Source organism: Apus apus, chromosome 22 (genome assembly GCF_020740795.1).
Source record: "Apus apus isolate bApuApu2 chromosome 22, bApuApu2.pri.cur, whole genome shotgun sequence".
NCBI lineage: Eukaryota > Metazoa > Chordata > Aves > Apodiformes > Apodidae > Apus > Apus apus.
In genome coordinates, this window is record NC_067303.1 from 6998044 (window position 1) to 7009909 (window position 11866).

General features: G+C 52.8%; 1 protein-coding gene across 3 annotated transcripts in view; it reads left to right on the top strand.

The window, feature by feature from the left end:
- The window catches only part of ZBTB16 (zinc finger and BTB domain containing 16), a 52163-nt gene that overhangs the window by 16182 nt on the left and 24115 nt on the right, over positions 1–11866 (top strand). For all 3 annotated transcript variants that reach the window (XM_051638562.1, XM_051638564.1, XM_051638565.1), the window contains one exon: positions 9990–10087. In XM_051638562.1, the coding sequence (XP_051494522.1) occupies positions 9990–10087 (98 nt within the window). The remainder of the gene's footprint in view (positions 1–9989; positions 10088–11866) is intronic.

An 11866-nucleotide genomic window follows, 5' to 3' on the forward strand; every position in this document is an offset into this window, starting at 1 on the left:
TGCCACATACAGGCGTAGGAGGCTGACTGAGACCATACGGCTTTATCATTCATTAATTCCTGTGCTCATTCATCCCCCTATTTAAACTCCTCTGTAAAGACGGGAGCTACAGATGGTCTTTTGGTCCCTCTGTAGCCGACAGACCTTGGCCCCGACAAAGGGGTACAGAGGGAGCAGCAGAGTGTACAAAATATTGCCAACCATTAGAAACCCAAGGCTCATTCACCGCCGGCTCCCGCTTTGAAAGCGAATTTATGCGAGAGCATCATAACCCGCCGAACAGGGCATTGCCAAGAGTCATGGCATGGCCAAGGGGCAAGTGTTAGCCGTGGTTCTGCTGGCCATCCATGTGGAACGGCTGCAGGAGCCTGCAGAGCAGCAAAGTTGCTTTAGCCATGTCCTTGCCTTTGTGTTGCAAAACGTAAAACTCTACTTTGTCTGCTGATGGACCCCGTCTTTGTAAGGGGAGTGAAGGTGGCTTGTTCTGCCTGTGATGTTTTGGTGCCAGATCACTGTGATTGTTTTTCTTTAAGAACTTGTTAGTGTTTGGGCACCTGGGGCCCAACACCACATCCCTGCATGGGAAGAGAACCTGGTGAAAGCCTCCCTGCACCCACCATTGTGGAGAACTGGGGGGGATTGCAGGAATTGCTGGCCCTGCTGGCTATGGACAGGCTGCTGGGCTGAAGGTGGGACGTGTCCATAATTCAAAGCCTTGCTGGTGCTGCTGAGGGGCTCCAGCATCGACCCTGTGCATGGTGCTTATTGGGCACCATTGATCCTTTCCATGGGACCAAAAGTTTCCTTGCAGAAAAAGTGAATTCTGCAATCTTGTTTTTATACATGCTGTGCTTAAATATTAACACCAATTGAGCAAATTGCCGTTTAACAGCTTTTATTTGCTTTCATTAACAGTATAATTTAAAAGCTCCTGAATTTGCATGGAACCTGTTGTGCACATCAGGGAGGGGGGTGAGTCTGCTTGTAATTAATTACTCAACAGCCCGGGCTCCTTGGAGAGGTCCCGGAGGGCCGGGACAGCCCAGGAACGCCCGGGCTCCTTGCTTCGGGACGCTGCGTACTTTTGGCCGGGGCTGGGGGGAGCAGAGTGTGCCGGCAGGGCTGGCGTCCCGCTCAGAACTTGGCTCACCAGCAAGGTATTTATTTATTTTTCAGCAAAACATGTTGTAGGCTGAGCAAAACTGATTACAGCAGCACTCTTCCTATTAACACGCCCGCGTTTAAACCTGTGCAGAAATAATGCAGGAGAAAGTCATCAGTCTCATGCCCCCTGTCCCGTTCCCCAGTGCGGGGTCCTGGGCACACCTCACACCTCTGCCCATGACCTGCCTGCACCTTGCCCACAGCTGGACACATTTGCCTGCATTGTTATTCCATGCAATGACAAGTTTCCAGCATGATTTCAGCTGTGCTCCGCACAGATGTTTGTGCAGTTTTGGGAGTGAAGCCAACTCAGATGCTGTGATGGGGACACTGCAGCCCCTGTGCTGTCCCGACAGCTCTGCCTGGACTCAGGCTGCACCTGCTCCTGTGACACCTCCTGCTCCCATAGTCCTTCCCAAAAAATGTTTTCCTTAGGAGGGCTTTGCTGTTGGGCAGCAGCGATGCCTCAGTCCCAGCCCAGCTCTGTGCTCCAGCCCAGCTGTCCACACGGCTGCTGCCCGACTCCAACCTGGCTGCGTCCTCCCTGCGCCTCCCACCCCTCCCAGCTCAGAGATGCTGATAATGAGCATTTTGTGTCTCCACCTTGGGAGTTTGGGTGGAAAATGAGGTGATTTGCACAAACAGCCTGGATGAAAGCACTCCTTGTCTTCTGGGATGCCCATCCCTGTGTTCCCAGCCATCCTAGGCTTTGCCATCATGAGAGCATCTCAGGAGGATGCTTGGCATTTTCAGGAGCAGGGAAGGAGCAGGGAGAAACACCCGTTTCAGAGTCCACCTCTGGTTTTGCCAACACTGGAATATGGGTCTCGCCTGGCACCTCCAAGTTGTCCCTCCCTGGGAGAGCCCTGGGCACTCCAGGCTCCTACCAGAGCCCAGCGCAGTCCAGATTTGTTAATTTACTGGCTGACAAGGTGCATAATGTTCATCTCCCAGCTTCTAATTGGAATTAATTAGTTCTTTGTCAGCCCTGGGAGCTACTGCAGAAGCAGCACAGTCCTGGGTGAACGTAGCGGTGCTGGCAGAGTATGGGAGGAGACAAGGCTGTGGCCGGAGAACATTCCCAGAGGATCTGATCTGTGTTCCCAGCCTGGCAGAGGGTATCTCTGGCTGCCGAGGAGGGGCCACTTAACAGCCCAGTGTGAGGGTTCCATCCATCAAAGACACTTCCACTGCCCCCTTACAGCAACACAACTGCTGCGGCTGTCCCTGGCTGACAGCTCCCTAATCCATCTTCCCGGGAAGGGAAGGGGAGACCCTCTGCTGCTTGTGATGCTGGAGCTGCCGCCTTTGCACCAGTCAGTGCCACAGCCACAGGTGTGTGAGAGGTTCAGCCTCACAGCTTTTGGGGTTGGACGTGGAGGCAAGTGTTCCCCCTCAGCCTCACACGTGCTGAGTGCTCCTGTAAGGAAATGCAGGGGCTGCTGGTTCCCAGGAGGATCCAGGCCCTTGTCTTGGGGTGGGGAGGGCAGGAAGCAGAAATCTGTGCTACAGTGTTTGCAAATGTGCACTGGCAGGGGGGACTGTGTGTAGCTTTCTCCATGGAGGCTCCGTCCCAAACTTTTCATGGCAGGGATAACACTTCGGGAAGCTCCACAGAAGTCAGTGAGGTCTGGGTAGATGTTTGCATGGCAGCAAAGGCTCAGGTGCCTCTCCCTGTCCCCTGCCAGTCCCCAGAATATGGCTGTGAAATGTGTTCATGGTCCCAGCGGTTTCACCCCAGGATCCTGCAGCCCAAAACAGCCCTGGGAAGGCACGTAGCAACAGATGGAGCCCTTCAGCTGTGGGTTGGGATGGGGTGTCCTCAACTCCAGCTACAAACCTGCCGTATTTTGGAGTCACTGATAACAAGGACATGTTTCCATCAAAGCACTGGATTCGTCTCTGTGCTGGCATCTGGAGCGCAGAGATAGATCTTTTCCTCAAGACTGTATTTCCAAGCCATGAGCTCTTCCCTGGCTGTTAATTAATCCTTTGTAGTTTAGTGACTGATGAAATCATGTCTCTATGAAATTTTAATCCTTACGCTGTATCGGCACCACTGACGTTATCAGAGGACCCCAGGTGTGCGCTTGAAATTAGTGTGTTGAATCCCTTGCATATTTGATTGCCTTATAAAACTCCAGAACTGGGCTGCTGGCTGGAGTGACAGCATTTGCCAGAGATTTGTGCCCATTCCTGGCTGTGGTTTCTGGCCAGGCTGGCGTGGACGCAAGGGAGTGGGAAACAGGAGTATGCCTCTTGTTAGTTTCTCCCTGCTTTTGGCTCCCTGGGGACTTTGCCATCTCCTCAGGGTACCAGGAGCTGATTCCCTTGTCCCCAGGGATCACCAGGATGGTGCTGCCTACACCATCCCAGTACCCTCCCCAGAGAGTCCTGATGCTCTGTGCAGAATGCTTCCCTGTATCCCATCCATCCCTTAGGGTCGGAAGGAGGGAGCGACTGGCACTTTGCCATTTGTGGACTGCGCTGGTGCTCAGGCAGCACACGTGCTGCTGCCAGATGACAGATATATTTTTACACTTGGAATCCATGAACCGCTTATTATTTCTGAATTAGGAACCAAACCATCTGAGCAGTCACGCTGCTGCTGTGGCAGATGCATTCGGTGCTAAGGTCACTTGGGTTTTTTTTGGAAATTCCATGTTATTTTCCAGCCCCTGGAGCTGCTTGGATGGTGTTTGCTGGGCACAGTGGGTGCAATGCCCAACAAAGCTCTGGTGCCACCAGGGAGGAAAAGGCATTTCTCCTCATCTCCCTGCCACCGTGTCACCCGTGTCACCGGGTGCTGGACAATGGGATGAGGATTATGGACAGTGAATTTGTGCCCATTATTCTAAGTGGGGCTGTGTGTGAGTTAGTCCCTCAGTGCCTGCGCTCTGGGCACTGATGACAATATGACATTTTGGGACTTGTGAAAGCTGGAGCTGGCTGGTTCCTGCTGCTAGCTACACCATCTCAGATGCATCCAAGTGCTTTGCATCTGTGCTTGTCCCACCTGCCTCGAGCCTGTGGTCCCTCTCACTTGGGTGGGCTGAGATGTTCACAGGGAGCACTGGTGAGGAGAAAGCTCCACCCTGGGAAATCCTAATCTATAATGAATATTGTAGACTGACCTGAACCCAGGACATTGGAATAACTTAAAAATAACCATAATAGTCCTGATTCTGCTCTATTTGCAGTGGCCAGCTCCCATGTGCTCCTTTGGGGCATTGGGAGCAACCAGTGGGAGATGCTGCCCACACAGGCAGAGGCTGTGCTGGGAAAGCAGCCGCCCTTGGGCAGCTTTGTGGTGCGTTTGTGGGCAGGCAGGGCCTAAGGAGCAATTTAAATTGGGCTTTTGGTGGTGTTGCTGTGTTTTCTGCAAGGTGAGGGCAGGCAGGTGGGATTTTCTCCTCAGCTGGTTTGCAGAGGGGTGGCAGTGGCATCCTGCTGGAGCAGTGGCAGGGCACAGCATCTGGCTGAAGCTCATGAACTGGCTCATAGGAGATGTGCAGGCAGGGAGTTCTGGTGCTCTAAACCCAGAGCTGTCCCCTTTCCTCCCTTACATTTTTAAACTTCAGAAATGGTAAAATCTTTCTTTCTAGCTCCTATAAGATTGATTTAATTTTTATTTTTTTAGTAACAATGGTGGTTTGAGGGCAGGTTTTTTTAATTTTTTTTTTTTTTTCCTTCTTAATTTATGAGATGTAAAGGAAGGTCTCTGCTCCCTTCCCCCTTCCCTGTGCCCTTAATAGCTCTCACTGCTATTTTAATCCACTGGGGCAGCGCGGGGGCTGCAGGGAGCCCGGCCTCCCCCTCCTCGGCCCGCGCCGGCCAGCCCGCGTCAGCCAGCGGAAGAAATAACAGTGGCAGAGGGAGAATCAGAGGGAGAAAAAAAAGGAAAACCCTCCTTGAAGGATGCAAGAGGTGGTTTCTCAGGCAGCTTTGCTGCCCACTGACCTTGGCTTTCTACCAGATCTGTGCTGCAGACGAGCTGTGGCACCGTCACCTTTATCTTGATAAAATAGATCAGGGGGTGAATTGATTCTCATATTGATTTACTCGGGCAAGGAAAGCACGGGTGGAAACCAGGCAGCATGGAGGGTTTTTGCGAATTGTTTACCCTGGCAGCACTGGGGTTGTGAAGCCACGGTGCTGGTTTGCCTGCACGCTGTTCGGTGTGTGACGCAGCAGGGACGCACCGGTCGGCAGCCTCCCCTCTGATGGGCACCGCGGTTACAGTCTGGCATAAATAAAATCCGAAGGCTCCTATAAAACTCTGTTATTGCTGCAGCACAAAGTTAGAACGGCTTGAGGTTTCTTCTCCCTGGCTCTTGCGCGCGGCAATGAATATTTTATAGGAAAGGAAATACTTAGCGGCTAAATCTTTTTATAGCGCTGCCGCTCCGGCGGGCGGTTACCTGCCCCTCCATGCTCTGCGCTGGCAGGGCTGAGCCCCATGCATCCCCTGGGAAATACAGTGGGTCAGGGTGAAATGCAGTGGGACAAGGGTCTGGACCTGTTGCACAGGCATCAGGAGATTTTGTAAAACCCCTGCAAGACTAATGAGGATGGATTTCTGTCTGTGCTGTTTGCTTTCAAGTCGGCACGAGGCTCTTACTGTTGCACTAATGCATGTTTGTTCCTTGCTTCTATCTCATCTGGACGCTGCTGTTTTGCTCATGTCATGATGGCCTTATGACTCCCCCTCTGGCTGCCAAAATCCATCAGGATGCCAGCAGTGCCCTGCAGACCCCCCAAGCCCCTGGGTGTTGCTCTGCTGAGGCTGGGCTGTGTTGCAGCAGACTGGGTGTTGCTGCTCCAACAGGTCCAGAGCAAAGCTCAGCAGTGCCCAAGCCATGGCAGCCAGGGTGGGTTTGCCTCTCCCCACAGCCCGTTGCCCTGCCAAGCTGCACCCCAGCCCCAAGATGACAAAGTGCCCTTTAGTTAATTGCAGAACGGATTGCCTGGAGTTAAAAGTTCTGATTTATACGACTCTGGCTCTAACTGCTCAATAACACGGGCCCGTAATCTACTTTCATTTCAAACAGAAGGGTGATTTATGGGGCAGCATGCCGCTTTAGCTCAGAAATGAGGTGTTCAACATATGCTCTGTTGACATAAATTTGGAATTTATCGCTTCTGTCAAAACTGCCTGTTGGACAAAGGTGCGCATTAAGGCAATAAATGGCTCGGAATAGTTTGCTGTCAAATTTCCTAACCATTGTATTCCCTCTGAGGGGAAAATATACACCTAAAAGTAATCAAACAGCCAAAAGCCATGTGGCTTCTTTGGAGGGGAGAAGAGGAGGTCTCCTTCTGCATCCCGACAGGGGTGGCAGGGAGGGGCTAGGCAATGCCAGTGCCTTCCATAAAATGAGCAGAAGGTGGGTTTTTGCAGGACTTTGCTTATGACGGTGATGGGCCACTTGTGGTGGTCTTTAGATGCCGGGGCAGTGCTGGTACCTGAGCCCGCACAGGCATCCCATGAGATGCTCCACTGAGCCCCCGTGTCCCCTGGGGTGCTCCACTGAGTCCCCACATCCCCCCAGGAGTGAGCAGCGGCATTTGCCACCGATCCCAGCCTTTTCACACAAAGCACCCTGTGGGGAAAACTCATAATTTTTACACCGCGCGGTCTCGCTGGAGTCGCCCTCCCTTTGAAGTGCTTTTTGCGGAGCATTTACAGGCCTTTTTAATTACCGGCAGCTTGCGAGGGGCCAGCCTCCTGCCCAGCTTTTGTTTGCCAGTGCTCGGTGAGGAGGGGGTCTCGCCCCATGGTGGGTTTAGATCCCGCCTGGAGAGCCCTTGGCCAAGTCTCCACACCAGGAATCACTTGGGAAGTGGGTCCCAGCCCTGGGATGTGGTGCCACAAGCGTCCCCAACGCTCGGGAGCATCCTCTTGGCTATGCTTGGAGGCTTCGTCCAGCTTCATGTTTCCATGTGCCTTGAGCATTGCATCCAGAAGGAATTACAGAGGAAAACTGTAATTTTGCTGTGTCGTTTTGGTTTTTTTTTTGAAAAAAAAAAACACTTTTCCCGATTCCTGCTGCTCTCCATCCCACCAGCATCTTCCTGCCTGAGTTACTTGCAGGGACCTTGCAGCAGAAGGGAAGTACGAGAACTGTTATTTCAGCATCAAGTTGAAATAATAAAGTGCAGTTTATCTTCTTGTGTTCGAGTTTGGGCAGCATCACGATGCATTTTAATGTCCTTAACTTCAACCCACCCGCGTTCTAGAGGCACAACTTTAGAAGCACATATTGATCTTTCCCCTCAGATCTTAACAGCCTGAGCAGCTGTAATACCTTGCTTACATCTGCCAGGTTTCTGTGCAGTTTTGCAACATCTCCTTAATCCGGCAAGCAGCAATAGAACATTTCAATCATATTTCGCTACCGGGAAACCAAGCAGATAAAGCGCTTTAAGACCTTGTTGAAAGGGACTGTGCAAGATGGCGAGCGATAAGATCGTCCTATAAGCAGGCGCCGAATGGAAAACTTTTGTTGCTGCTGAAATTTGTTGATAGAGATATTGCAAACAAATTACCCAGAGAGCACCCAGCGCCTTGAAACAACAAGGGGGTGATGCAGGAGGCGGAAAAGGCAGCAGCCGAGTGGGATTTTCAGGGAGCCCAGGCTCTGGCTCCTTGCTTCCACCTTTTCCCCTCTCCTTGCTGGGGGATGCAGAGAAAGGAAGCTTGCCCCTTTATTTCTGCTTTGTTTCTTGAACCTTACTTTAAAAGATATATATTTTCCAAGTTTTACTCGAACTAATTAGCCAATTATGCTTTAATTCACTGATGAGGCTTTCCAGCCTCCGAGAGGCGAGCGCTGCAGCTGGCACGGGGGACGCTGCGCTCATCTTAGCAAAGTGCTTTAAACTCGGCGTTAAGTGCAGGAGCGAGCTCAGCCTGAGCTGGGGAAGTGTGACAGGCATGTCCCTAATTAAAAATGCAAAATTAGAAGTTTGTCACTTATTTAGCCACCTTCTTGGCAACAAGAGTCTGTCAGGAGGCTGGTGCTTTATTTATTTTTGCAGGGCAGATAAATCCTTTGGATTGTAAACCTTCTTGGCCTGAATTCGTGCATGACTCCTAATCCTCCACTATGACACAGTGGATTCAGGACAAGCCTGATTATTAATTACATTATACTGCAAAGTTGGGAGTTGAAACTCTGGTTCTCTTCCTCTCTGCTCCCTTTTTGCCCCGTGGTGTTTGCTCACCACTGAACACCCTTGTGGTGTCCTCCTGTGGTCTGGCACTCCCAGCACTGCCATTCAGCATCCCTGCAAGACAGGGTCCAGGCAGGATGCAGGATGGGATGTAGAGTGAGATGCAGGGCGGGATGTGGGCCAGCTGCTCGGCACACTGGCAAGAGAGGTGGACTCTATGCTGTAGGGTGGGGAGGCTTTGGGCACTCGGCTCTCCACAGCTGCAAGTGATGCTCTTGTTCCAGTTCAGTGAAACACCTTCACACCAGTAAAACTTAACCAAATCTGGGAAATAAATCTCCAGAAAGCAGAATCTCTCCAGCCCAGCCATGTGCAGGAGGCGAGCGGTCCTTGCCCGGCACAGCCGGGGCCGAGCCCTCCCGCGGGAGTGGCAGAGGGAGGGGGCTCGGCATCCAGCCCTGGACAAGACCGTTTCTGTTTGTCTTTGGCAACAAGGCAATAAAAATACACTGCTCTTGTTGCGGAGCAATGATAAATGGGCCCTGCGAGCAGAGGTCGGCACGCAGTGCTGCGACGCTTCGCCTCGAACACAGACACATACTTCTCTGTTTACAGCATCCGATTTTGAAACTTTGCACGTGCTGCTGCCGCCAGCCTGCCTCGGGTTGAGCAAGGTGTGGTGCTGCTGTCGAGCGCAGAGCCAGCTTGCTCTGCAGCAGCACCTTCTATCACCAGCTGACCTGGTGAGATAAAGCAAGTAGTGCCTGTCGCAAGTGTTTTGTGTGCTGCCTGGTGGCCCTGCATCGTGTTTCAGTTGCTGCGTGGAGCCTTGGGGAACTCCTCTGAAGTGTGGCGGGTCTGTGGCCTGGGGCAGTGGGACTAGGAGGGCTTGCTCTTGGGTGGCAATAATGAGATGGAGACTGGTTGGTTGCTTGCTGTAGACTTGGACGCTTCTCTTGCCTGCGTTAGTGCAGGTGCCATCTGGTAAAGGATTTTTCATCTGATAGGAGGTGCAGTCTGCTGCCCGTCCTTCGCTACCTAAAGCTGGAGCATCAGCAGAGAGGGAATAATGTGGGTTTGGCCTTCATGGCCAAGCCCAGCATCCATGATGGCGAAGGGGGCGCTGCCGTCGGCAGGTTGTGCAATGCCACCCGGGCGTCACTCAGCTTGGCCAGTGGTGCCAGGAAACGGTGAGCGGCTCGTTTCCTGTTTGTGAACTGGTGGTTACAGCTTTTGCTTGTGATTTGTGTCATGCTGAATTTGAATGGAAATTGGGATTCAGTTCGAAATGGATACAAACAAGGTCTTAAGTTGGTTGTTGGGGTTTTTTTTTTGAGTACAGTACCCTTTTGAAAAGCACTCGCTGCACAGGGCAGAGGTTTGCCAACACATACTTTGCTTTAACTCTAGAGTTTGGATTTATTTGGTTTGTTAAAAGAATCCAACTTTAGTAACAATAACAAACGTTAAAGAGGAGAAGGTGATCTCATGGCTCTTGGGTGTCCTGATCATGCCCTTCCCATAGGGCTTAGCAAACCAGGCCCAATTTGGGGTAATCATGGGTTGTGTGAGGTATCAGAAATATCCCAGCATTGTTGCAGATCACCTTTCCCCCACAGGAGCACTAACCCCTCTCTGTTCTCCCCTAGGAAGCTGCACAGTGGGATGAAGACGTACGGATGTGAGCTGTGTGGGAAGCGCTTCCTGGACAGCTTGCGGCTGCGAATGCACTTATTGGCTCACTCAGGTGGGTTCAAGGGGTGCCCAAGGTGGGATGGGGGATGTTCAGGGTCAGATGGGGGGTGTTTGGGTTAGGATGGGGGTGCTTCCTGTGCCATCCCAGAGATGCTGTCCTGTATCGGTAGCCCCTCTGTCATCAGCTGGTGACACCAGCTCACGTGTCTCATCCGAAGGAGACGTGTGCGGAGCGGGCTGGACCCTTCCCAAGGCAGTACATTGCAAACTTGTTCTCCAGTGCCCAGTAATTTGATTTATTGAAGTTTTCTTTTTTGGAGTTTGTTTTCAGTTCCTTAATTGGGGAAGTATTTTCCGGGCTAAGCAGCTCAGAATAACAAACTCCACATAGCATGCAGCCGCTTGTTGCCCAGCCCCTCTCACAGCGTTGTCTCCCGTGTGCGTCCCAGCACCGTGTTCCTTGCGTGCAGGCGCCCGCCACAGTTCATTAGCAAAGCTGCTATGAAATGAGGCATTTGGTGCCTGATGCTCCTCACAGGAGCAAGTCCCCGTGTTGCAGGCCCTGTAATTAAGCAGGTCGGGGTGGGCTTGGTACTGTGCTGCGGAAGGGGTTGTTCTCTACAGGGCAGCGCAGGCAGGTGTCGGTGCAGCCCCTTGCACAGTGCATGTGTTGGGATGCAGCCTCTTGCACAGCTTAGGGGCTCATGCAAACATAACACAGGGGGCCACTGGACCCCTTTGCTGCAGTGCTGAGGGGGAGTCCTTTTCCCCTTGTCCCGCTTGTTTGAGACCAAATCACTGGGGGTGGCAAGTACAGCAGCCAACACTGTTCCTGTAGGGAGCTTCCAAAGGAACAGTATTCTGGTTCATGTTTTTTATATATTTCTATCGATTCCCCCCCCCTAAATTCATACTTCTTTCCCCCTTTACCACTTGTTAGCGCTGAGGGGCTTGGGGCAGGGATGCTGGTCCCTGCGATGCTGCTGTCCCCCAGCAGTGGGGCACGGGGTGCTGGTGTGCCCCCAGGATGCTGGGATGTGGGATGCTAGTTCCCCCAGCAGTGGGGTGCAGGCTGCTCCCCCCACCCTATCTGCTGTTGGTCCCTAGGAAGGTGGTCTCCCCTAGCAGTAGGTTGCAGGATGCTGTCTTTTGCTGTCCTCCCCCCCGTCCGTTGCTGTCCCCAGGATGCCGTTCCCCTTCCCCGGCCGCTGGCGCACGCAGCTCGTGTTTGTTATGGTCTCTTTGGCTCGCAGCCCGTCCCTGGCGGGCAGCCAGCGCTGTGGGTACAGTATGTACAGTGAACGCCGAGCCAAGCTTGTCATCGCGCGGGATTAATTTTTATTTATTTATTTATTTTAAATCCGGCGGGGGGCGGGGAGAGCTCTGCCTTGCGCTCGCTAACAGCCGCCGCGAATTCCAGCGCTGTTATTTATTAAAGCCGGAGACCTTTGCACCTCTCGCCTCCCCCCGCCACCAGCCCGGGATGAGGTCAGGCTGTGCCGCCACAAGGGCTTGTCTTCGGCAGGCGGCAGCGATGGGTGTAACGGGGAGATTTCCCCGTGGAGGAGCACTGCAGTAGGGCGGCTTGTGCACCCCCAGCAACCCCCTGTCCAGCCCCCCCGTCCCCGCTGAGGGTTTAACTGAGGTTGGCATCTCCCAGCTCCCCAGTGGTGTGCTGATGGGAGATAGTGATGGGAAAGGGCGTTTAAATCTAGGCAGGAAATTGGGGACCGGCCCTTGGGGGGGCTGGGTGCCCCCCAGCACGGTGGGTGCTCGCTGCTGGTATCGCCGCCACCTTGCAGATGCGAGGTAAATACTCTGCCCCGAATTT